This window comes from Nerophis lumbriciformis, linkage group LG06, assembly GCF_033978685.3.
Source record: "Nerophis lumbriciformis linkage group LG06, RoL_Nlum_v2.1, whole genome shotgun sequence".
Taxonomy (NCBI): Eukaryota; Metazoa; Chordata; class Actinopteri; order Syngnathiformes; family Syngnathidae; genus Nerophis; species Nerophis lumbriciformis.
Genome location: NC_084553.2, coordinates 18,194,209 through 18,222,141, shown reverse-complemented (window position 1 = coordinate 18,222,141; position 27,933 = coordinate 18,194,209). Strand labels below are relative to the sequence as shown.

The following is a 27,933-nucleotide window of genomic DNA, read 5'->3' as shown; positions in this document are numbered from 1 at the left end:
TTACATTGTGGAGGAGAAAAAAAGTCCTCCTTTGTGTCATTTACCACATGAAAGTGGTTGGTTGTTGGCATCTTATTTGTCCAGCTTTCATATAAATTGTATACACTTTACAAGAAATACATTGACGGCAAACTCCGTAGCTTGCTAGCTTGTGCGCGGTAGCTTTCTGAGACTCTTATTTTGTTAGCGCATGCAGGATAGAGCAGCACTTTTATTGTGAAGACAGGAACTGTGCGGTTGGCCTTTAGAGTTTTGACATCAGATGCGCTGCGAGAGTCTGTTGAAATAAAAAGTGTTTCTTACCTTCCTGTCAGTGTTTTTTTTCAAATACTGAACTCGCTGAAGCCAGCGTCATCTCACAAGATCCTCGGGTGTCGCGAATGTCAATCAAGTGACGAAAGTGACGTCATAGTGAAGATTGATAATCGCTAATTTTTAGGACTATTTTTGAAATGCCTGGCCCGCTATCGACCGGTAGCTCGCTATCGACCGGTAGCTCGCGATCGACGTAATGTGCACCCCCGGTCTAGAAACATAAATGTGTGCCCACCACCTGAGGCAGACAGAGAAGGCATTATTTGGAGTATAAAGAAAAGTGTTTATGGTCTTACTGATGTCGAGATGGGATTTGATTAGATTTTTCAGATTCCGATTCCATTTTCGATTCTGCTTAACAATTTGGTTCTTTATCAATTCTCTTATCGATTCTAACTAGAAAAAAGGAGAACAAAGTCGACAGGACTCCCCTTTGCTGGGGGACCCCCAAAAAATTTTTTTTCTAAAAATAACTATAAAAAACAAACAATCATAATAGTGATAATGATAATAATAATAATAATATTTGAATAATAATTGTTGAAGTAAAGAATCAGGTCTGTAGTTTTCGGTTCGGTACGTACCTCGGTTTAGAGGTCACGGTTCGGTTAATTTTCGGTACAGTAAGAAAACAACAAAATATAAATTTTTTTGGTTATTTATTTACCAAATTTGTAAACAATGGCTTTATCCTTTTAACATTGGGAACACTATAATAATTTTGCCCACGTTAATCAACATTAAACTGCCTCAAGTTGTTGCTCAGATTAAATAAAATGACAAAACTTTTCTTCTACATATTAAAAGTGCAACATTAAACATGTTCAAGTCAACTCATCATGCTTAATTTATTACAGCATTTGGGAAGCCTGTAGTTGATTTATTATGTAAATGTTAGATTTTTATCAACATGTGATAGCAGGGACCCTGCCATTCAAAACTAGGCTGCTGCATTACTAATGATTAATGTAACTATAGCTGAAAAAATGGTACAATAGCAATAGGAGAGACTATTCATCCCTGAACACCATGGAATTCATGTAGGCTTAATGATGCAGTTACATTATTATATCAACTATCAGAGACAGAAACTCTTCATTGAACATAATGTCCTTTTTTGCTGCTTCAACACAGCTCAATCAACACAGAAAAAGGTAAAGTAAAATAACAGACAAACAGGGCTTTGCTGTCCGTAACACACACACACACACACACACACACACACACACACACACGCACGCACACACACACACACACACACACCGCAAAATGAGCTAACGTTACGCTAAAAGCGAATTAGCCTTCACCTCAAGCCAGGACTTATATTATATTATATTTCTAGAAGGTCAACGGGCTCATATTGATGTTACTAATTGTTGACTGGGAGGTGTTTATTATAATTTGGGGAGAGTCCGCTGCCTGATGCTTACCTGCTAAACGCTTAGCACTGATTACATGAGCTCTTAATACGCACTGCTGATTGGCTGTTACCGCTCTGTTTGTAACCAAACAGATGGTTGTGTGGGTGGGACAATGCTGGATGCAGTGTAGAGTACTGACGGAAGCGGAGGCGGCTACTTAATATGTTTTTGTGGAAACTCGTTCGGTACACCTCCGAACCGAACCGAACCGAAACCCCCGTACCGAAACGGTTCAATACAAGTACATGTATCGTTACACCCCTAGTAGTTTGTGAATTTCGGTTTGTCTGTAGTCTTTCAAATCGGTACGATTTTTGCTATTTTCATTTTGTTTAGGAATTTGCCTGTTTGAAATGATAGGTTGCTAATATATGTTAAAGGTTCTGAAATCTCTTCAATAACCTTCATTATCGTTTCCATATCAATTCCGTTAAAATCACTTGGATTTACATTTTTTCACAAAATTGAAAATGTTCTTTTTTTTCACACCCTTGAGGAACATCGAGTTGGGCTTTCTGTCTGTAGTGTCATTCAGGTCTTCAACTGACCCGGGATCTGGAATCTTTCCTTACAGATTTGGTACAATATTTACAAAGTACTTATTGAAGCTTTCAACTTCTTTGTTCATATTATCATTTTGCACATTTCTGTCTGAGAAGTATTTAAGGTAATCCTTCTTACCACCATTTTTAGTAATGCTATTAAGAATGCCCCATGTTGCTCTCATGTTGTTTTTGTTCTGGTCTAATAATTGACTGTATAATTATTTCCTACATGGTTGTAGTATCCCAGTTAACTTGTCCTTGTCCTAGTACGTTTTGTACTTGTTTTTTTGCCTCTGCAGATTTTTGTGTAGTAAATGTTCTATATAATGTATTCTTCTTGTTTCTTGGTCCTTTTGTCATCCATGGTTTATTGTTTTTACTAAATTGTTTCAATGTACAATGTTTGACATAAAACATCATCAAAGTGTTGAAAAATATTACCATATGCATCATTCATCCACCCATCCATCTTCTTCCGCTTATCCGAGGTCGGGTCGTGGGGCCAGCAGCCTAAGCAGAGAAACCCAGACTTCCCTCTCCCCAGCCATTTCGTCCAGCCCCTCCCAGGGGATTCCGAGGCTGAGAAACATAGTCTTCCCAAGGTGTCCTGGGTCTTCCCCATGGCCTCCTACCGGTTGGACGTGCCCTAAAAACCTCTCCAGGGACATGGTCGAATGCCTTCTCCAAGTCCACAAAGCACATAAGCACATGTAGACTGGTTGGGCAAACTCCCATGCACCTTCAAGGACCGTGCCGAGAGTATAGAGCTGGTCCATAGTTCCACGACCAGGACAAAAACCACACTGTTACTCCTGAATCCAAGGTTCGACTATCCGGCGTAGTCTCCAGGAGGTGGGAACTGAAACTCTCTCTGACAGGAGACTCTGCTAGACGTTCCCAGCATACCCTCACAATGGGTTTGGGCCAGCCAGATCTGTCCGGCATCCTACCCCACCATCGCAGCCAACTCACCACATGGTGGTGATCGGTAGAAAGCTCCACCCCTCTCTTCACCCGAGTGTCCAAAACATGAGGCCACAAATCCGATGACACAACTACAAAGTGTATCATGGAACTGCTGCCAGGGGCGTCCTGGTGCCAAGTGCACATATAGACACCCTTATGTTTGAACATGGTGTTCGTTATGGACAATCTGTGACGGGCACAAAAGTCCAATAACAAAACACCGCTCAGGTTCAGATCCGGGCAGCCATTCTTCCCAATCACGCCTCTCCAGGTTTCACTGTCGCTGCCAACATGAGCATTGAAGTCCCCCAGTAGAACGAGGGAATCACCCGGGGGAGCACTCTCAAGTACTCCCTCGAGTGAATCCAAAAAGGGTGGGTACTCTGAGCTGCGGTTTGGCGCGTAAGCGCAAACCACAGTCAGGACCCGTTCCCCCACCCGAAGGCGGAGGGAAGCTACCCTCTCGTCCACCGGGTTGAACTCCAACGTGCAGGCTCTGAGCCGGGGGGAAACAAGAATTGCCACCCCAGCGCCGTCGCCTCTCACTGCCGGCAACGCCAGAGTGGAAGAGAGTCCAGCCCCTCTCGAGAGAACTGGTTCCAGAGCCCTTGCTGTGCGTCGAAGTGAGTCCGACTATATCTAGCCAGAACTTCTCCAGCTCGCGCACTAGCTCAGGCCCCTTCCCCCCCAGCGAGGTGACGTGGGGGGAAGGGGCCTGGCTCCAGAGGGGGGCCCCAGTGATCCGCGTCCGGGCGAGGGAAATCTGAGTCTGTGAGTGACTGCTCGCTGTTGCAAAAAAACAACAACTATTATCTTTCTATCTGTGTGCTTCTAATTTATTTTACAGCTTTCTTTATTCCTTCCCAAACATATTTAGTAAGTAGTCTTATCTAATTTGCAAACCACCCGCTTTCTGTCTCACCGCCCCTCTCTCAGCTAGCTAGCTGCTAAGCTAACGAAACTTAGTGTGACGGTCTGAAGGAATCTGCTCCCACACATTGCGACCAGACAGCAAGAACTCGACTCGGTGAAAGAAACAACGCGAGTATGGCTCCCTGCTCTTCGTGCACTGTTCTCATGGATAGGTTGGCCCGACTAGAGGACCGTGTCCGCCAGCTAGAGCAGAGTAATTTCGTAACTTTAGACGTGCGGACACATCTGCTAGCGTTAGCTGCAGCGAGCTGACTAGCCCATTTGTAGCAGCCCTAAGCGGCCTACAAGCAACGGTGAACCGGTTAAGACGCATAATAGATTTAGCCCTTTAGCTAGTCCTAGACCCCAGTCTACCGGGCACCACACCTTAGTCATAGGGGACTCCATCACCCGAAACATACAGTCGTGCTGGAAAGTTTACATACACTTGTAAAGAACATAATGTCATGACTGTCTTGAGCAGGGGTGCTCATTACGTCGATCGCGAGCTACCGGTCGATCTCGGAGGGTGTGTCAGTCGATCACCAGCCAGGTATTAAAAAAATAGTCCTAAAAATGAGCGATCATAAATCTTCACTATGACGTCACTTTCGTCACTTGATTGACATTCACGGCACCCGAGGGTCTTCTGAGATGACGCTGGCTGCTGCCAGCTCATTAAAATTACTGACTGGAAGGCGAGAAACACTTGATTTCAACAGACTCTGGCGCCGTACCTGTCGTCAAAACTCCAAAGACCGACTGCACAGTTGCACAGTTGCGCTAACAAAATAAGAGTCTCAGAAAGCTGCCGTGCACAAGCTAGCAAGCTACGGAGTTTGCCGACAATGTATTTCTTGTTATAAATAAAGTTGATTTGATTTGATTTGATTTGTAAAGTGTATACAAAGGAGTACGGAAGCTGGACAAATAAGATGCCAAAAACCAACCACTTTCATGTGGTATTGGACAGAAAGGAGGACTTTTTTTCTCCTCCATTCGAAAATGCGGACATTATCAGCACCACTGTCTGATTCCAATCAATGCAAGTCATCAGAATCAGGTAATACACCAACTTGTTTTTTTTGTCTTCATGAAAGAAAGGAATCTATATGTGTTAAACATGCTTGTATTATCTTTAAACACCTTTAACTTATTAACAATATTAACTATATGTGTTAAACATGCTTGTATTATCTTTAAACACCTTTAACTTGTTAACAATAGTAACTATATGTGTTAAACATGCTTGTATTATCTTTAAACACCTTTAACTTATTAACAATATTAACTATGTGTTAAACATGCTTGTATTATCTTTAAACACCTTTAACTTATTAACAATATTAACTATAGGTGTTAAACATGCTTGTATTATCTTTAAACACCTTTAACTTGTTAACAATATTAACTATATGTGTTAAACATGCTTGTATTATCTTTAAACACCTTTAAGTTGTTAACAATATTAACTATATGTATTAAACATTCTTGTATTATCATTAAACACATTTAATTTTTTAACAATATTAACTATGTGTTAAACATGCTTGTATTATCATTAAACACCTTTAACTTGTTAACAATATTAACTATGTGTTAAACATGCTTGCATTATCTTTAAACACCTTTAACTTGTTAACAAGATTAACTATATGTATTAAACATACTTGTATTATCATTAAACATCTTTAATTTTTTAACAATATTAACTATATGTGTTAAACATGCTTGCATTATCATTAAACACCTTTAACTTGTTAACAAAAACATATTAAATAAGTAAATATAAATTATATGTATGAATGAGGTAGATCCCCACGACTTGATCAATTGAAAAGTAGCTCGCCTGCAGAAAAAGTGTGAGCACCCCTGGTCTTGAGTTTCCAATAATTTCTATAACTGTTATTTTTTTGTGATAGAGTGATTGGAGCACATTCTTGTTGGTCACAAAGACATTCATGAAGATTGGTTATTTTATGAATTTATTATGGGTCTGCTGAAAATGTGACCAAATCTGCTGTGTCAAAAGTATACATACAGCAAAGTTAATATTTGGTTACATATCCCTTGGCAAGTTTCACTGCTATAAGGCGCTTTTGGTAGCCATCCACAAGCTTCTGGTTGAATTTTGACAAAATTGGTGCAGTTCAGCTAAATTTGTTGGTTTTCTGACATGGACTTGTTTCTTCAGCATTTTCCACACGTTTAAGTCAGGACTTTGGGAAGGCCATTCTAAAATCTTAATTCCAGCCTGATTTAGCCATTCTTTTACCACTTTTGACATGTGTTTGGGGTCATTGTCCTGTTGGAACATCCAACTGCGCCCAAGATCCAACCTCCGGGCTGATGAATTGTTGTCCTGAAGAATTTGGAGGTAATCCTTCTTTTGCATTGTCCCATTTACTCTGTGTAAAGCACCATTTCATTGGCAGCAAAACAGGCCCAGAGCATAATACTACCACCACCATGCTTGACGGTAGGAATGGTGTTCCTGGGATTAAAGACCTCACCTTTCGTCCTCCAAACATATTGCTGGGTATTGTGGCCAAACAGCTCAATTTTTGTTTCATCTGACCACAGAACTTTCCTCCAGAAGGTCTTATATTTGTCTATGTGATGCCAGATGAAACAAAAATGTTGCTGTTTTTGTCCACAATACCCAGCAATATGTTTGGAGGAGAAAAAGTGAAGCTTTTAATCCCAGGAACATCATGCCTATCGTCAAGCATTGCAACAGCGTGGCTTCGTGATAAAAGAGTGCGGGTACTAGACTGGCCTGCCTGTAGTCCAGACCTGTTTCCCATTAAAAATGTGTGGCGCATTATGAAGCGTCAAATACCACAACAGAGACCCCGGACTGTTGAACAACTTAAGCTGTACATCAAGCAAGAATGGGAAAGAATTCCACCTGAAAAGCTTAAAAAATTGGTCTCCTCAGTTCCCAAACGTATACTGAGTATTGTTCAAAGGAATGGTGATGTAACACAGTAGTAAAAATGCCCCTGTGCCAACTTTTTTGCAGTGTGTTGCTGCCATTAATGTCTAAGTTAATGATTATTTGCAAAAAAAAATGTTGTTTCTCCGTTCCAACATTAAATATCTTGTCTTTGCAGAGTATTCAATTGAATATGAATATGAATATGCAAATCATTGTATTCTTTTTTTTTAAATTTACGATTTACACAACGTGCCAATTTCACTGGTTTTGGTTTTTGTAGAAACATAGATTACTGGTTAAGTCACACTTGACTAACTACAGTAGAGCAAGCTCGGACACAGGCAATTACAGTGTCTGTTAAGGAGGAGTCAGTTAAGCTAGAACAAACCAGCGCCAGGCTGGAAAATTCCTGTACACATAGCATTTCTCCTAGAATAATACACAACTCACATAATGTGTTTTCTGTCGTGACTGTGCCAGAGGTGAACATGCATTCTACTGAGGTGGCAAATTATGACAAGTTCAATCAGCACCAAGCAAACAATCTGAAGATCCCCATCATATCAGTTCCTAGATTTGATCCAAATTATTTAAGGCGCACTACACAAAATAAATGTAACGGTATTAATATCACTGCTACGGATAACATTAATAAAAAATCCTCAAAACAGCCCACTACCTATTATATGGGCTTTTTAAACATTAGATCATTGTCTCCCAAAACATTATTAGTTAATGAGGTCATTAGAGTCAACAATCTTAACGTCATTGGTCTCAGGGAAACCTGGCTAAAACCAGATTATATTTTCCCGCTTAACGAGGCATCTCCTCCTAACTATACAAATGCACATATTGCCCGTCCCCTTAAAAGGGGTGGAGGGGTCTCACTAATATACAATGAAAACCTTAACCTTACCCCTAACCTAAGTAATGAATATAAATCATTGGAGGTGCTTACTACGAGGTCTGTCACATTGCTACCTCTCTACCTGGCTGTTATCTACCACCCCCCCCCCCCCCCCCCCCCGACGCCCTATTCGGAAAAATTCTGTACATTTTCAGAGTTTGTCGCTGATCTAGTGACGCAAGCAGATAATATACTTATAATGTGGGGATTTTAATATCCATATGAATACCCCATCAGACCTTCCGTGCGTGGCGCTCCAGACTATAATTGATAGCTGTGGTCTTACACAAATAATAAATGAACCCACGCATCGCAACCTTAATAAAATAGATCTAGTCCTTGTCCGGGGTGTCACCACCTCCAAAGTTATGATACTCCTGTACACTAAAGTAATGTCCGATCATTACCTTATAAAATTCGAAGTTCTGATTCATTGTCAACAAGCTACTAATAACCACTGCTTTAGCAGCCGCAACATTAATGCTGTCACAACTATGACTCTTGCTGGCCTCCTGCGACGTGTAAATGGGACAAAACAAACAACATGTTTACTTGACCCACTTTCTGGGAAACTTATCAAGGAGCTATTTGTAATATTAGGACCATCAGTGCTAAATACTATTAACTTATCACTTTCCTCTGGCACTGTTCCCCTAGCCTTCAAAAAAGCGGTTATTCATCCTCTGTTTAAAAGACCTAACCTCGATCCTGACTTCATGGTAAACTACCGCCGGTGTCCCACCTTCCCTGTATCTTGAAAATCCTTGAAAAAATTGTTGCACAGCAGCTAAATGAACATCTGTGAACTGTTTCAGTCCGGTTTCAGGGCAAATCAGTTTACGGAGACAGCCCTCGCAAAAATGACTAATGATATGTTGCTAACTATGGAGGCTGATGCGTCATCCATGTTGCTGCTACTTGATCTTAGCGCTCGGCACCTATTTAATAAAACCACCTTAACATTTGACAACCAAACAATTACACAAAGTGACTTGGTAAAGAATCTTGGTATTATCTTCGACCCAAATCTCTCATTTCAGTCACACATTAAGAGTGTTACTAAAACAGCCTTCTTTCATCTCCGTAATATCGCTAAAATGTGTTCCATTTTGTCCACCACCAACGCTGAGATCATTATTCATGTGTTCGTTTCGCCTCGTCTTGATTACTGTAACATATTATTTTCGGGTCTCCCTAAGTCTAGCATTAAAAGATTACAGTTGGTACAAAATGTGGCTGCTAGACTTTTGACAAGAACCAGAATGTTTGATCATATTATGCCTATACTGGCTCACCTGCACTGGCTTCCTGTGCACTTAAGATGTGACTTTAAAGTTTTACTACTTATGTATAAAATACTAAAGGGTCTAGCTCCATCCTATCTTGCTGATTGTATTGTTCCATATGTCCTGGTCAGAAATCTGTGTTCTAAGAACTCTGGCTTATAGTGATTCCCAGAGCCCAAAAAAAGTCTGTGGGCTATAGAGCATTTTCTGTTCATGCTCCAGTACTTTGGAATGCCCTATCGGTAACAGTTAGAGATGCTACCTCAGTAGAAGCATTTAAGTCCCATCTTAAAAGTCATTTGTATGCTCTAGCCTTTAAATAGACCCCCTTTTATACCAGTTTATCTGCCGTCTCTTTTCTGCTCTGACCCCTCTCCTGCGTGGAGAGGTTATCAGGTGACCACAGATGACCTGCTTGCTGTTCAAAGTCGGGACCCGGGGTGGACCACTCCTCTGTGCATCAGTTGGTGACGCCTCTGCGCTGCTGACTTGTCTCCATTCAAGATAATCCATACTTGCCATCCCTCCCGAATTTTCCGGGAGACTCCCGAAATTCAGCGCCTCTCCCGAAAACCTCCCGGGACAAATATTCTCCCGAAAATCTCCCGATTTTCAGCCAGCGCTGGTGGCCACGCCCCCTCCAGCTCCATGCGGACCTGAGTCCTGCCCAGTCACGTTATAACATCTACGGCTTTTAGAGAGTGCACAACTGCGCACACAACAAGGAGACGAAGTAGAAGAACGAGGAAGATACAGCCATGGCGACGCTGACGACAAGTAAGATGAAGAAATACGCTTGTAAGTTCCAAGCCGCAGCTGCGATTGGACCTGGATAGCCTCCGGGAAGAAGTAGTGGAGTACCAAGTGCTTGGCAGTGAAGATCTTCCTCAGGAAGCAAGGATTGACCGGATTTGGGCCATGCTAGGGAGAGATGGAAGATTCCAGACTCTAGTGCGTTTGATGAAAGCACTTTTGTGCGTGCCATACAGCAATGCATCATCAGAGAGGGTGTTCAGCATGGTTAGAAAAATAGTGACAGAGAATAGAACAAGGATGGACAATTCAACCCTGTGAATAAATCCATTTTCTACCGCTTATTCCCTTTTGGGGTCGCGGGGGGCGCTGGAGCCCATCTCAGCTACAATCGGGCGGAAGGCGGGGTACACCCTGGACAAGTCGCCACCTCATCGCAGGGCCTGTGTAAATAAATGAACACTGAAATTCAAGTATTTATTTTATTTATATATATATATATATATATGTCTTAATAAGGTTATCCAGAAAATAGTGCTCGATACCGTAGTAGAGCGCAATATATGTATGTGTGGGAAAAAAAATCACAAGACTACTTCATCTCTACAGGCCTGTTTCATGAGGGGTTCCCTCAATCATCAGGAGATTCTGATGATTGAGGGAACCCCTCATGAAACAGGCCTGTAGAGATGAAGTAGCCTTGTGATTTTTTTCCCCACACATACATATATATATATATATATCATATATCAATCATCAGGAGAAATCTCCTGATGATTGAGGGAACCCCTCATGAAACAGGCCTGTAGAGATGAAGTAGTCTTGTGATTTTTTCCCACACATACATATATATGTATGTATATATATATATATATATATATATATATATATATATATATATATATATATATATATATATATATATATATATATATATATAATTCACTGAAAGTCAAGTAATTATTATATATATATACATACATATATATATTGTGGAGCATCACAATACCTCCGAACAGGTGAGACTGGGCAGAGGGCCAGCCATCACAGTGAAAGCATGCACCAGAGGGTCAAACTACGCCACTCTTTAGGTGTGGTAATTGAAGGCAAGTACATCCCTAATTTTATCCTCAATCAGGCTGATGTGTGGCCACCTGCCCCAAGGCAGCTGTGTCAGGTTGGTAATCACTGTGTTTGAGTTAAATAGCACCTCAGTGTTTGACTCATTGTGTGGCTGGCTCCCTGCTGGGAAAGGTCTGCTTCCATCGGGCGGTAAGTGTGTTGCTCCACTGAAATATAGTTTGTAAATTAGTCTGCTAAATGTGTAAGATGTTTGATTCATTGAATGCTGTGATTTATTGAACTTTGCACTGATCAGAGGTTTCTCTGCTATATGTTCCAGGCAATTTAGGAGACATGATCAAGACATGGAAAAAGTGACAATTTGTTTGTTTCAATGGAAGCCCCAATTCGGGAGAACTTTACGTTAACCTTTTATTTAGAAAACTGACTGAATAAAACAACGCTGCGGCGTTTGAACTTTAAACAGAACTGTCTCTGGGAGGTTGGTTTGGGACCGCACATCACAATATATATATATATATATATATATATATGTATGTATGTATGTATGTATGTATATACAGGTAAAAGCCAGTAAATTAGAATATTTTGAAAAACTTGATTTATTTCAGTAATTGCATTCAAAAGGTGTAACTTGTACATTATATTTATTCATTGCACACAGACTGATGCATTTAAATGTTTATTTCATTTAATTTTGATGATTTGAAGTGGCAACAAATGAAAATCCAAAATTCCGTGTGTCACAAAATTAGAATATTACTTAAGGCTAATACAAAAAAGGGATTTTTAGAAATGTTGGCCAACTGAAAAGTATGAAAATGAAAAATATGAGCATGTACAATACTCAATACTTGGTTGGAGCTCCTTTTGCCTCAATTACTGCGTTAATGCGGCGTGGCATGGAGTCGATGAGTTTCTGGCACTGCTCAGGTGTTATGAGAGCCCAGGTTGCTCTGATAGTGGCCTTCAACTCTTCTGCGTTTTTGGGTCTGGCATTCTGCATCTTCCTTTTCACAATACCCCACAGATTTTCTATGGGGCTAAGGTCAGGGGAGTTGGCGGGCCAATTTAGAACAGAAATACCATGGTCCGTAAACCAGGCACGGGTAGATTTTGCGCTGTGTGCAGGCGCCAAGTCCTGTTGGAACTTGAAATCTCCATCTCCATAGAGCAGGTCAGCAGCAGGAAGCATGAAGTGCTCTAAAACTTGCTGGTAGACGGCTGCGTTGACCCTGGATCTCAGGAAACAGAGTGGACCGACACCAGCTGGACTGCTGCTGAGTGGTCCAAAGTCATGTTTTCTGACGAAAGCAAATTTTGCATTTCCTTTGGAAATCGAGGTCCCAGAGTCTGGAGTAAGACAGGAGAGGCACAGGATCCACGTTGCCTGAAGTCTAGTGTAAAGTTTCCACCATCAGTGATGGTTTGGGGTGCCATGTCATCTGCTGGTGTCGGTCCACTCTGTTTCCTGAGATCCAGGGTCAACGCAGCCGTCTACCAGCAAGTTTTAGAGCACTTCATGCTTCCTGCTGCTGACCTGCTCTATGGAGATGGAGATTTCAAGTTCCAACAGGACTTGGCGCCTGCACACAGCGCAAAATCTACCCGTGCCTGGTTTACGGACCATGGTATTTCTGTTCTAAATTGGCCCGCCAACTCCCCTGACCTTAGCCCCATAGAAAATCTGTGGGGTATTGTGAAAAGGAAGATGCAGAATGCCAGACCCAAAAACGCAGAAGAGTTGAAGGCCACTATCAGAGCAACCTGGGCTCTCATAACACCTGAGCAGTGCCAGAAACTCATCGACTCCATGCCACGCCGCATTAACGCAGTAATTGAGGCAAAAGGAGCTCCAACCAAGTATTGAGTATTGTACATGCTCATATTTTTCATTTTCATACTTTTCAGTTGGCCAACATCTCTAAAAATCCCTTTTTTGTATTAGCCTTAAGTAATATTCTAATTTTGTGACACACGGAATTTTGGATTTTCATTTGTTGCCACTTCAAATCATCAAAATTAAATGAAATAAACATTTAAATGCATCAGTCTGTGTGCAATGAATAAATATAATGTACAAGTTACACCTTTTGAATGCAATTACTGAAATAAATCAAGTTTTTCAAAATATTCTAATTTACTGGCTTTTACCTGTGTGTGTGTGTGTGTGTGTGTGTGTGTGTGTGTGTGTGTGTGTGTGTGTGTGTGTGTATATATATATATATATATATATATATATATATATATATATATATATTAGAGATGCGCGGATAGGCAATTATTTCATCCGCAACCGCATCACAAAAGTCGTCAACCATCCGCATCCACCCGAACCAACATTTTATCAAAACCACACCCGCCCGCCATCCGCCAGTTGTTATATATCTAATATAGACGATGCAAGCATATTAGTGAGGTTATAAAGCTTTTGCCTGTTAAAGAAAGGAGACTGATCCAATGGAGCAGAGACTGCGTGCCACGCATTAATATATCTTGGCCACGCATTAGTGGCTAAGATATATTAATGCGTGATAATATTGTTTATAATTATTATAATATTATTGTCATTTCCATTAAGAAAGTGTTGACTATTGTTGCCAATGCCCTCAGATCAGGAGTGCGTTCCTCACACTTTGTGTGCGCAGTTCCAGCAAGCAGAACGAGGCTTTTAAGAAGTTAAAACAATGTTTTAGAAAGACTAGGCCTATATTTTCGTTAGGTAAAAAAAATGTTCTGAATTTATTTCAATGAATATTAACTTGTTAACGTTATAATGCTCAAATAGGGACGAAGGCGGGGTGCACAGTGAAACAGTGAACAATTTCGCGACAAAGATGAACCTTTATTGATTGATCTGCAGCCATGACAAAATATCAGACAATCTCCATTGTCAACGACAGGCAAGAAAATAAAGATAAACACATAGCCTATGTTGTAGGCATAGGCATAGGCTCATACGTTTTTAAGTTGAAATAAAAAAATAAAAAATGTGCCTCATAAGCCTTAGGCTGTCAATCACGCGCACAAACTTATATTATACAATAACATATGTATGTCATCTCTATTTAAACAAAAATAAATTAAATAAATAATAATAACAAATTACCTGCAACTTATTGGCCAAGGCAAATAGCTGAAGGGAGGAAATCAAACCCATCAGACTGCACTTTATCATCAAACTTGAATTATAATGAAAATAGACGGTCGCGACAAACAAAGCAGGCTAAATAGCCTTACATTGTCGCCAATCGGAGATGCGCTTCACTTGAAAGCGAGGCCAAATAATTATTCACACATATTAGTATATCTCGAATAGAAAAAAACCACAATAAACAACGCAATTGCCTTAATTCCTTTGCATTGTAGTGCGCCCAAACAACACGTAACCATCAAAATTATTTAGCTGACCGAACTCAATATAGGTTGGACATGGGCTTATTTGGTATAGCCTATAGGTAACGTAGACTAATTCGTTTAACATATCCAACCGTATGTCTACTTACTTTTTTTTTTGTTAGCACTATGCAGGAATAAAATGGCATCTACAATGCCAGGATTCATGCGAGAGCGCCTAGCCTCTAAAATGCGCCCTGCTGCGCTGAAGGAGCGCTCACTTGCGGCACTTGTTGCTGGGACGCATAGGATTCTCTTGGCAAGGTGTTGTAGTCGTGGGAATGATTGTCCTTGTTTCCTTGTTTCCCCCAGTGAAACAGTGAACAATTTCGCGACAAAGATGAACCTTTATTGATTGATCTGCAGCCATGACAAAATATCAGACAATCTCCATTGTCAACGACAGGCAAGAAAATAAAGATAAACACATAGCCTATGTTGTAGGCATAGGCATAGGCTCATACGTTTTTAAGTTGAAATAAAAAAAAATGTGCCTCATAAGCCTTAGGCTGTCAATCACGCGCACAAACTTATATTATACAATAACATATGTATGTCATCTCTATTTAAACAAAAATAAATTAAATTAATAATAACAAATTACCTGCAACTTATTGGCCAAGGCAAATAGCTGAAGGGAGGAAATCAAACCCATCAGACTGCACTTTATCATCAAACTTGAATTATAATGAAAATAGACGCTCGCGACAAACAAAGCAGGCTAAATAGCCTTACATTGTCGCCAATCGGAGATGCGCTTCACTTGAAAGCGAGGCCAAATAATTATTCACACATATTAGTATATCTCGAATAGAAAAAAACCACAATAAACAACGCAATTGCCTTAATTCTTTTGCATTGTAGTGCGCCCAAACAACACGTAACCATCAAAATTATTTAGCTGACCGAACTCAATATAGGTTAGACATGGGCTTATTTGGTATAGCCTATAGGTAACGTAGACTAATTCGTTTAACATATCCAACCGTATGTCTACTTACTTTTTTTTTTGTTAGCACTATGCAGGAATAAAATGGCATCTACAGTGCCAGGATTCATGCGAGAGCGCCTGGCCTCTAAAATGCGCCCTGCTGCGCTGAAGGAGCGCTCACTTGCGGCACTTGTTGCTGGGACGCATAGGATTCTCTTGGCAAGGTGTTGTAGTCGTGGGAATGATTGTCCTTGTTTCCCCCAAAAGGAAAGTAGATTTTCCTCTGCTGATCCGTCGAGATGGAAGTTTGTAGAGGAATAATCCTCTACTTCATCAACAAGCACAGGTGTATCCTCCTCCCATTCTGTGAAGTCAATCCTTTTCTTTTTCGGTGATGCACCATCAGCTCCACCTAAAGGACCGATAAAATCTATACGTTTTTCGTATGTGGGTAACAACATTTAACTATGTATTTATATTTCCGAATTGATTCAACTGCCAACCGCCCGAATCTATTTACAATCTATTTTTTTCGTCATTTCACCCGCCCGACCCGCGGATTATCCGCGGACTCCACGGTTGTGTCCGCAAACCGCGCATCTCTAATATATATGTATATATATATATATATGAAATATTTGGTGAATTCTAGCTGTAAATATACACCTCCCCTCTTAACCACGCCCCCCGACCCCAACCACGCCCCCGCCCCACTACTGACCACGCCCCCCACCTCCCGAAATCGTATGAGATAATCCCTTGCTGGCCCCACTATGGACTGGACTCTCACCTCTCACATTATTAACTAGATCCACTCGACATCCATTGCACCGGTGGCCCGGGGGGGCGGTCCCCACATCTGCTGTCCTCTCCGAGGTTTCTCATTGTGCACATTGGGTTTTTTCATGCCCTGATGTAGGATGTCGTTGTGGCTTGTGCAGCCCTTTGAGACACTTGTGATTAAGGGCTATATAAATAAACTTTTTTTCTTTTTCATTGAGGTCTTCAAGCTGCTCTTTGTCTGATCCATATATATATATATATATTAGGGGTGAAACGATACGTGTATTTGTATCAAACCGTTTCGGTTCGGTGCGGACGTGTACCGAATGACTTTCCACACGGACATATTAAGTAGCGTACTGCACGTTGTGTAAACAATACTCAAAATGACATTTGAGGCATTTAAGAAACTCCGCCCGGACAGCTCCGCAAAAGAGGACGTATGGTCAGTCTATCGTAGCCCGTTAGCTGCTAGCAAAAGAGGACATGTCCGGTGAAACCGATCGCTGCTAGCATGACCGGGCTAGGATAGACTGACCATACGTCCTCTTTTCACCAGACATGTGGGGCTGTCAGGGCGGTATTTCTTAAATGCTTCAAATGTCCGGCATTTTCAGTTATGGTTGCGTGTATTAACAATGTACGTTCAGGGTTAAGAAGGGGTTAAAAACAAAACAAATTGTGCGCGCAGCAGCATTCGTGAGGGAGGGGCAGAGACAGAGAGAGCGAGAGCGAGAGAGTTTTGATTGATTGACACTTTTATTACAAACCCCGTTTCCATATGAGTTGGGAAATTGTGTTAGATGTAAATATAAACGGAATACAATGATTTGCAAATCATTTTCAACCCATATTCAGTTGAATATGCCACAAAGACAACATATTGTGTTATGTTACATCAACGTGGCTTCATAGTAAAAGAGTGCGGGTACTAGACTGGCCTGCCTGTAGTCCAGACCTGTCTCCCATTTAAAAATGTGTGGCGCATTATGAAACCTAAAATACCACAACGGAGACCCCCGGACTGTTGAACAACTTAAGCTGTACATCAAGCAAGAATGGGAAAGAATTCCACCTGAGAAGCTTAAAAAATGTGTCTCCTCAGTTCCCAAACGTTTACTGAGTGTTGTTAAAAGGAAAGGCCATGTAACACAGTGGTGAACATGCCCTTTCCCAAGTACTTTGGCACGTGTTGCAGCCATGAAATTCTAAGTTAATTATTATTTGCAAAAAAAAAAATAAGTTTATGAGTTTGAACATCAAATGTCTTGTCTTTGTAGTGCATTCAATTGAATATGGGTTGAAAAGGATTTGCAAATCATTGTATTCCGTTTATATTTACATCCAACACAATTTCCCAACTCATATGGAAATGGGGTTTGTAGTAGATTGCACAGTTCAGTACATATTCCGTACAATTGACCACTAAATGGTAACACCCGAATAAGTTTTTCAACTTGTTTAAGTCGGGGTCCACGTAATCAATTCATGGTACAAATATGTACTATCATCATGATACAGTCATCACACAAGTTAATCATCAGTGTATATACATTGAATTATTTACCTTATTTACAATCCGGGGGGTGGGATGAGCAAGGTTTGGTTGATAACAGCACTTCAGTCATCAACAATTGCATCATCAGAAAAATGGGCATTGAAACAGTGTAGGTATGACTTGGTAGGATATGTACAGCGAGCAGAGAACATCGTGAGTTCAGATAGCATAAGAACAAGTATATACATTAGAAAAACATTTGAATATTTACATTTGGTTATTTACAATCCGGGGAGGTGGGATGTGGAAGGGGGAGGGTGTTAGTCAAGGGTTGAAGTTGCCTGGAGGTGTTGTTTTAGTGCGGTTTTGAAGGAGGATAGAGATGCACTTTCTTTTACACCTGTTGGGAGTGCATTCCATATTGATGTGGTATAGAAGGAGAATGAGTTAAGACCTTTGTTAGATCGGAATCTGGGTTTAACGTGGTAAGTAGAACTCCCCCTGGTGTTGTGGTTATGGCGGTCATTTACGTTAAGGAAGTAGTTTGACATGTACTTCGGTATCAGGGAGGTGTACCGGATTTTATAGACTAGGCTCAGCGCAAGTTGTCTTACTCTGTCCTCCACCCTGAGCCACCCCACTTTGGAGAAGTGGGTTGGAGGGAGGTGTGATGTGGGGTGGAGGTGTAAAGGTAACCTGACTAGCTTGTTCTGGGATGTTTGGAGTCTAGATTTGAGGGTTTTGGAGTTGCTAGGGTACCACAAGCGTAATCTAAAAAGGGTTGAACGAGAATGTTTTCTTTTCTTTTTTACTTGGGACGTCTCGTGGGCCAGATTGTGTACGCTGGCTGGCCGGAATCCGTTTCATACATATGCATAGAACTTTGTATTCACGATACTGTCAGTACTGTTTATCGTATGTACTTTGTCTGAGTTATCCTCTGCTGCTGCAGAAGGTGTTAAAATTGTCTTCCTAAATCTGGCCCTTATCCTTGGTGTTGGACTTACAAAGCCTCATGTGATGAACTCTAACAAGAAGTCCACCTTGTCTCACAAATACAACAAGCCGATCTGACCAATAACAATCCCTGGTATCTGACACGCTCGATCTACAGTACTGTCAGCATTTTTAAAGTACACTTTGTCTGCTGCTTTATACAACTCTGTGTGTGCTTTTGCTTTGAAATGACTGTCCTATCCTGGTTGTAATATATTTGCTGTAACTGACCAAGTTTTCATTGAAAGTAAAAAGACGGCTTGGTTTGCATGGCCTTCCAATTTTGCTCACACTGTTTTCATCACCGTCCAATTCTTCTGCAGAAATTTCCTTGGTTAGTTCTCTTTTTTTTTTTCAAGTCCCAGTGTGAGCAAATCAACTCTTGTCAAGACAATAACTTAATTTCTCCAATAATCATATGGTCTACCTTTGTCAAACCTCTGCGGTATTTGGTAACCAAAGCCATCCTTGCTACCAGTAATAAACTTGGAAACTCCCGCTTCCCGGTGCCCATCAAGTTATACACCATACAAGTGCACCCTTCTGGTAAATGGGTGAAAATGGTTTCATAATAAACAGTGTCAAATGATACCCATTGCCTTAGTTTGTTTAGAATGGGACATTTACAGTGAGTAATGCATTATTTTCCAGTGTTTTCCTTTGTGTTAATACCTGCTCTTATTGCATGTTACAGATTTACCGCCGTTGCTGGTTAGTTTTTAAGAAATCGTCTAGCAAAGGACCTCGTCGATTGGAGAAATACCCTGATGAGAAGTCGGCCAACATCAGAGCCTGTTCTAAGGTAAATGTTTGGAAATAAAAACACACAAAAAAAACTATCCGGCACACATTTTTTATTGCAAACTACAATTTGTAGTGCCTGTTTTAATTCAACTACTAAAAAAATTAAATGTTTTGCTCGAAAATAACGTTTTAAAATAAATAACATCTGTTCGTCAAACATGGAGGCTCTTTCAAGTAAAGTTATACTGTTTTTGTAAAAAAATAATAATAAAGTGGTCGGGAAACAATACTTTTACAAATGGAATCATTAAGTGTTGGCTTCCTTGCATTAGTCTTTTGTTTTATGAATGAATTCATGACATGCTGGTCTTAGACTGTAAACTTAAATTGGACATTTATCCATTGCCCATTGAATATTGTTTTCTTAGAAATATGTTTGCTGAACTTTCTTTCAGTTACGTGGATGTACAGCATGTGTAGAGTGATACAAGCATCTTATAGCAGTAACCCTAGCAACACAAATAAAACCACGATGCCCTCCTATACTTGGGCTGGAGGTTTTCAAATTAATGTACGAGATATGTTAATTTATTCAGTATGTTTATGATGCAGTGGATATTTAAAGATGTACACAGCAAATCAAATTACATAAATGTGATATACTTCATATGATGAAATTTGACGCCTTATTTTCATGTACAGTAATTTTTTCTGAACTGAAAATGTTGCCTTGAGCCATATCTCAATTGCGAGCAAAATAAAGTGCCTCTTGTGCAATGTCGAGCTAATCGGCTTCATGAAATTATTTCAAACAAATGTTCCGACAGTAGAAACAGTTTATTAAATACTCATAATTATTCCATGCATTGCCTTTATTCTGTTGCCTAGGTGACAGAAATCAGCAATGTTAAGAGTGTTACACGGCTTCCTCGGGATACCAAGCGACAGGCAGTGGCCATTGTACTAATTGACGACACCTCACGCACTTTCACTTGTGAATCAGGTAATTCTTGGAGAAATACGCGTAGTACTTTTAGCTGTCCTTTTAGTTTTTACATTATGGATAACTTAGCTTTGTTAAACAGGAAAGATATGTCCAAGTACAAACACCTAAAAAAGCTTACAATTTAGGGCTGTCAAAGTTACATGTTTGTAACTCTTTAATACATGTGTGACTGCACAGTTGTTTTGTTCTCATTGTTCCTGGTTGCGGTTGGTGTGATCCCAGGATGCAGAAATGGCATACAAGTAAAACGTGATTTTATTAGGTAGAAATAAATAAAGGGTGAGCAAAAACATAACAAAAGAAGGCTTGTGTTGCTGACACTTACAAACGTGTCTTCCATTGTCTTTAGATACTGCATATTCCACTTTTTCATCTCGGCATTGCAGTACATTTCTGCAGGGCTCACTTCATGGCTGGTTCATTCTGTAACGGGTACACAGGGTGGCTGGCAGCGTGACCCCAGAATGCAGAGTCCGCAGATGACTTACAGTTGAAATATAGTTTGAACCTGGAAAATGCAGGAACCACCACTGTGGCCGTAGGAGTGAACCACCGGGGAATTAACAACTTAGCGATAATTCAACAATAGGTATACAGGCAAAACTTACTGGACGTAGTACAGCTAAGCAAAAAACAACCACACAAACAATGAACCAGCGTAGTCTAACAGACAATGCTGGAAGAGACTAACGCTCAGAACAGAGGTAAATTCACAGCAAGACATGCCAAAACAGGAATTGGGATAAAAATAAGAGTTTACATTGAATCTCTTGTGATTACATTTAATTTTAATCAGTTGACAGCCCTAAATGTATTACACTGTAATTGGTCCAATGTATACATCAGAATAATTTACATGTTTTTAGGCTTAGTGACAGTATTTTTCATTTTTGTGATCCATTGTATCCACCCAGTTCTATGTCTTTAAAAACCTATATCTGGTATTGCTGGTCTTATTTTCTCTAGAACTGGAAGCAGAAGACTGGTTCAAGACACTGTCAATTGAATGTCTGGGAACGCGGGTCAATGACATCATCATGGGAGAACCAGATCTCCTGGCAGCTGGGATGCAATGTGAACACACAGGTCTGATTTCCAAATACACACACACACACACACACTACAAAACTTACCAGCAAATTGTGTTGCTAGATTCAATATAACCAATCAATATTAAGCTTAAGACTGTCCAGTATTGAATTAAATGTCATAAATCCAAAATAAAACATGAGGTACATTTCATATTCCTTATATTATTATTAGCATTACTGTACTATTATATGTGGTAGTACCATTAGCACAAAAAATACCAGTGAAAAAATTAGGCATATGCTCTAGAGTATCATTGTTGTCTGTAAATTTGGATACACGAGCAACTGTGTTTATGAATTCTTGTTCTGTATGGTAATTGCACCGAAGGCTTGAATTGGATTTTCACCAACTATTTGCAGAAATAATTTTGGGGAATAAACCAGTTAGGATTAGGATGAATAATTTACAGACACATTTTTATATTTCATTAAATTACCTCAGGGTACCACCAACTTTGTTTTCCTCCATTTGTGCATTATTAGGTAAATTGTGGGACAAGCAGTAGAAAATGGATGGATGGATGGTGTCAGTTGCGTAAAAGGAGATGAAAGAACAGCTGAGAAGTGTACGCGTCCTTTGCCGAGCTGTAAAGTTAAGTGGAAGGTTTTTTTTGCAGCCCTTCGTGTGCTGCACGATTGTGGCCAAAATAATAATCACAATTATTTTTTATCAATATTGGAATCACGATTATTAATCACGATTATATATTATGTTAGGTATAACAGTGTTGGGGGGTGTGGGGGGGTTGAACGCAACGCCATCATGTAATTTGAAATTAAATAATCTAATAAAAAGGCTAACGTAATCATATATTTAAAGACAAATATTTGTGTTTTTGCCCATTAGTATCAACATGTCAGCATTTTCAAATTATATGATGCCATTAATTCTATTTTTCCATTTTTTATGCTTTTTTTTTTGGCGCCGTAAACAAAAGAGCCACGTTTCATGGATGGCCCGCACATTATCTATTGGACTCTCGCTTTACCTAATCGTACATTTTGTAGTGTGACACATGTATAATAAATGACAAATTAAAAAAACACAGTTTTTTAATGTAACAATTAAACTCATGTGAAAAAGTCCTTCAATGCGCAATTACATTTCCACATTCCCTGGATTCATGCGCATGCCCAGATGCAAGGGGTGCGTAAATTCCAATGGGTAGCACGTCTCGTCAGAACACCGGCAATAAACAACGTAAAAATGTGTTTAAGATTGAGAGGACACAAACTGTATTGATAACAGGACACATCCATAAAGAGTTTGAGCAGAAATATGTCATAAAGGAATTAACTATATATTGCAAAGCATTCACAAAATGCTATGTCAAATGAATTGTTTTGTAAAGTAATAACTTTCTGACATAAAAAAAAACACAAATAATGTAAAAAAAACCCAAAGAACATTTTGTTTACCTTTTAATATTAAATTAAAACACAAAGCAGTTTGGCCAATGAAGATAAAGTATAATAATATGATATAATGATGCACCGTATTTTCCGGGCGCACTGAATTATAAGGCGCACTGCCGATGAATGGTCTATTTGCGATCTTTTTTCATATATAAGGCGCACCAGATTATAGGGCGCATTAAAGAAGTCAGATTTATTTTTATTGTTTTTTCTAAATTGAAGCATGTAATGGTGCTTCTTTGGTTAAAATGTTGCATGGGTTATGTTTTACAGATCATTTTCAAGCCGCTTTGTGACAGTTGCTTCCGGATGCGCCGTTTTGTGGGCGGTCTTATTTACGTCGCTCAGCTTTGGCAGCGTCTTCTCCCCGTCATCTTTGTAGTACCGGTGTAGCGTGCAAGGACGGGAGTGGAAGAAGTGTCAAAAGATGGAGCTAACTGTTTTAATGACATTCAGACTTTACTTAAATCAATAACAGAGCAGCATCTCCTCATCCGGAAACAACAACAAAACCGGAAATGTGTCCCGTAAAAAAACATCCGATCGGAACTCTCTAATAACTAAAGTTCCTTGAGTGAATAATGTAAACTCACTACACCGGTATGTTTTAGCGCTTTCCTGGCGAGTTTACTGACAGATATAAGTAAGAACTTTACTCTACTTTATATTAAAAATGGCAACAGCAGAGGATTAATGTCCTATAACAAGAAGATAGAGAAGAAATAGAAGATTATCGACTATGGTGTCAGCACGGACTAGAAAGGCGGATGCGCGCAATGTTTCATGATTTATGCAGATCCCAAATACAGATCAGCAGGTACCAGAAGGTAAGAGAAGTTGCTTTTGCATAATATTGCGAAATAAAACGCCAGATAATATGTCTTACCTTATACACACACCATAATAACACTCGTATGTTTAATGCACCGACAATCCATCAAGCGGTGCGGCTTCATAGCATACCAGAGTCGTACTAAAACATTTTCATAGATTTTTGAGCACCGTGTGTAATGTTCTATATTTTCAATGGAACATATTAAATGTTGGTGTTTTTTACTTGAGTCATATTGCCATCATATTGCAGTCTAAAAGTATCTCTTATGTTTCATTGCCATCTACTGGTCACACTTATCATTACATCATGTACCAAATAAAATTGCTTCGAGGTCGGTAAGCGAAACCAGAATCATTCCGTACATTAAGCGCACCGGGTTATAAGGCGCACTGTTGAGTTAAAAAAAAAAAATTGTATGTGCGCCTTACAGTCCGGAAAATATGGTAATATATCGGTATATATTATATACTGTATATATAATATGTAAATATTACATATACCGGTATGCTATATTTTATATTGCTACTATCGTACATTTTTAGTCTACTTTATACCTTTTGTTTTCGCCCTCTTTTTGTGCCCTTTTCAACTTCATCCTTTCCATACTTTGTAACTGAGCTACTGTGTGAAACAATTTCCCTTGTGGATCGTTAAAGTTTGTCTAAGTCTAAGTGTAAGTCTAATAAACAAGCTTTGTTCTTCTGTAACAACACTGTGTGGTTCAGTGCAACAGTTGGGCCAACAAAAACAAATAGTGATACCTCTCACATCTGATACAAAAGCTTTGCGCCTCACTGACAACTTGGCGTCCTCTCACTTGACAGCCTGCGTTCAATTTTATTGAAATGACAAAACATTTCAGATAGTGTTGATGTTATTGGGAACACTGACAAAGTTAGCAAATAAATATTGGACAAGTGACCATCCCAGAAAACAAACGGCAAGACGCTATAAACAAGTTGTGGCAACATTTCCTATACATCGTTCTACAGATCGCTTGCTTCAGGTTTCCTCACGTTCTTAACACTCTGAGTTAGAGGATGTGAGTGAAGGAGCGACCTTTTACATGATGTGTTGCGCTTTCAAAATGAAAGCAAAATTTTTTTAAATCTCCTCCGTGGTAATACTTTTTGGGTGGGACAAATGCGCTGTTTCCAATATTGTCCTAAACTGTTGCCATCTAATAACAGCACTGCTTCCTTAAACGCATTTGTGAAATTAAGTGAAAAGAAACGATCGTCTGAAGCAACCCCAGAAAAAAAGGTTAATGTTAATAATACTAATAATGTTCTTGTTTAAGTTTGTCATGGTAATGGAGTTTTGTGCTCATACACAATGGCCTTTGGCGTGGACGGGCGCCCGCTTTACAGGGCTGTTGTTCTCTGCTGCTGCTAGTGTAACTGCCTGATTTGATGTGAAGCGGAACCTGCTTTTAAAATGTTAATATTGTTGATGATCACTCACTTTAATTGTGACAGCCAAAATCGTGATTGTGATTAAAATGTGATTAAAAGTGCAGCCCGAGCCCCTCCCATCCTTCTTTGTTTGGTCTTATTGAGTATGACCACTCTACTTTTGCAAAATAATGCAAGCTATAATGATGAAGTTGACAACAAAACAATATCAAATAGTCACGATTGGTTGAAATTAGGGCAAAACATTACGGACAGGCCAATCAGAGGCAAGATAGGGCGGGTCATCGAACCAGGAAGGGAAATCACAACAGACATCCCAAATGACGACGAGAGAGTCGTAAAAGAGAAGAGGGAATATTCAAGTGGGCGATTTATATATTACAAACCCCGTTTCCATATGAGTTGGGAAATTGTGGTAGATGTAAATATAAACGGAATACAATGATTTGCAAATCCTTTTCAACCCATATTCAATTGAATGCACTACAAAGACAAGATATTTGATGTTCAAACTCATAAACTTTTTTTTTTTTTGCAAATAATAATTAACTTAGAATTTCATGGCTGCGACACGTGCCAAAGTAGTTGGGAAAGGGCATGTTCACCACTGTGTTACATGGCCTTTCCTTTTAACAACACTTAGTAAACGTTTGGGAACTGAGGAGACATTTTTTAAGCTTCTCAGGTGGAATTCTTTCCCATTCTTGCTTGATGTACAGCTTAAGTTGTTCAACAGTCCAGGGGTCTCCGTTGTGGTATTTTAGGCTTCATAATGCGCCACACATTTTCAATGGGAGACAGGTCTGGACTACAGGCAGGCCAGTCTAGTACCCGCACGCTTTTACTATGAAGCCACGTTGATGTAACACGTGGCTTGGCATTGTCTTGCTGAAATAAGCAGGGGCGTCCATGATAACGTTGCTTGGATGGCAACATATGTTGCTCCAAAACCTGTATGTACCTTTCAGCATTATTGGCGCCTTCACAGATGTGTAAGTTACCCATGTCTTGGGCACTAATACACCCCCATACCATCACAGATGCTGGCTTTTCAACTTTGCGCCTATAACAATTCTTATATGAATAGGTTCTTTTCCTCTTTGGTCCAGAGGACACAACGTCCACAGTTTCCAAAAACAATTGAAATGTGGACTCGTCAGACCACAGAACCCTTTTCCACTTTGTATCAGTCCATCTTAGATGAGCTCAGGCCCAGCGAAGCCGACGGCGTTTCTGGGTGTTGTTGGTGAACGGTTTTCGCCTTGCATAGGAGAGTTTTAACTTGCACTTACAGATGTAGCGACCAACTGTAGTTACTGACAGTGGGTTTCTGAAGTGTTCCTGAGCCCATGTGGTGATATCCTTTACACACTGATGTCGCTTGTTGATGCAGTACAGCCTGAGGGATCGAAGGTCACGGGCTTAGCTGCTTACGTGCAGTGATTTCTCCAGATTCTCTGAACCCTTTGATGATATTACGGACCGTAGATGGTGAAATCCCTAAATTCCTTGCAATAGCTGGTTGAGAAAGGTTTTTCTTAAACTGTTCAACAATTTGCTCACGCATTTGTTGACAAAGTGGTGACCCTTGCCCTATCCTTGTTTGTGAATGACTGAGCATTTCATGGAATCTACTTTTATACCCAATCATGGCACCCACCTGTTCCCAATTTGCCTGTTCACCTGTGGGATGTTCCAAATAAGTGTTTGATGAGCATTCCTCAACTTTTATCAGTATTTATTGCCACCTTTCCCAACTTCGTTGTCACGTGTTGCTGGCATCAAATTCTAAAGTTAATGATTATTTGCAAAAAAAAAAATGTTTATCAGTTTGAACATCAAATATGTTGTCTTTGTAGCATATTCAACTGAATATGGGTTGAAAACGATTTGCAAATCAGTGTATTCCATTTATATTTACATCCAACACAATTTCCCAACTCATATGGAAACGGGGTTTGTAATAAAACTAATGGAAGATGGCAGAGGGATTCTCTTCTTTAGATTTTTCTTTTAGCGATGTAGACGACGTCCAGTAAACCCACATTGCGTGTACTTGGCAACATTTGGACACATGTTGTTATGAACGCGAGGAGTGGAAGGAGACGACACCACGAAGAAACTCAGGTTACCTTGTTTATTGTAACCTTTGATGATGGTGTGGGAGGTGTATGCTACTCTACGTGTTGGTTGCAGGACTAAGTGTGAAATTAACCATGTAAATAATACCAGAGGATGTTGTACGTGCGTGATGGATGAATTCTTCGTCAGTCCAAGAGGGCGAGGCACAAAGGAAGTCCGGGGACAGGCAGGAGGTCGAGGGCAGGAGAGAAGCGACAAGGTCCGTGTCCAGGCAAGGGTGGAGGATCGAGGGAGGCAGTCCAAAATCCGGATGGAGGTCGAGGCACTGAGCTCAAGCACACGGTACAAGGCGGGTACTGCGAGGGAGACAAGGGACATGAGCAATGTTCCCTCTAATTTTTCATGTGTGTGAGCAAACGCACAAACACCCTGAGCATTCAGTGGAATACAGACGTGCACACTGTGGTCATACCAGCAGCACATTTGTCTCAAACCTGACATAACAATTTAAATGTCTTATTATTATAATCAAGTGACTAGTCAATTTCAAGAGATTATTTTCTAATATATGTGATTTGGCCCACTTAGATATTGTTTTTTTTTTAATCAGC

At 40.1% G+C, this 27,933-nt stretch overlaps 1 protein-coding gene across 1 annotated transcript in view; it reads left to right on the top strand.

The window, feature by feature from the left end:
• The window catches only part of dok4 (docking protein 4), a 92,391-nt gene that overhangs the window by 38,891 nt on the left and 25,567 nt on the right, over positions 1 to 27,933 (top strand). Inside the window, exons 4-6 of the mRNA XM_072913322.1 lie at positions 19,428 to 19,535; positions 20,366 to 20,480; positions 21,450 to 21,569. Of these exons, the coding sequence (XP_072769423.1) occupies positions 19,428 to 19,535; positions 20,366 to 20,480; positions 21,450 to 21,569 (343 nt within the window). The remainder of the gene's footprint in view (positions 1 to 19,427; positions 19,536 to 20,365; positions 20,481 to 21,449; positions 21,570 to 27,933) is intronic.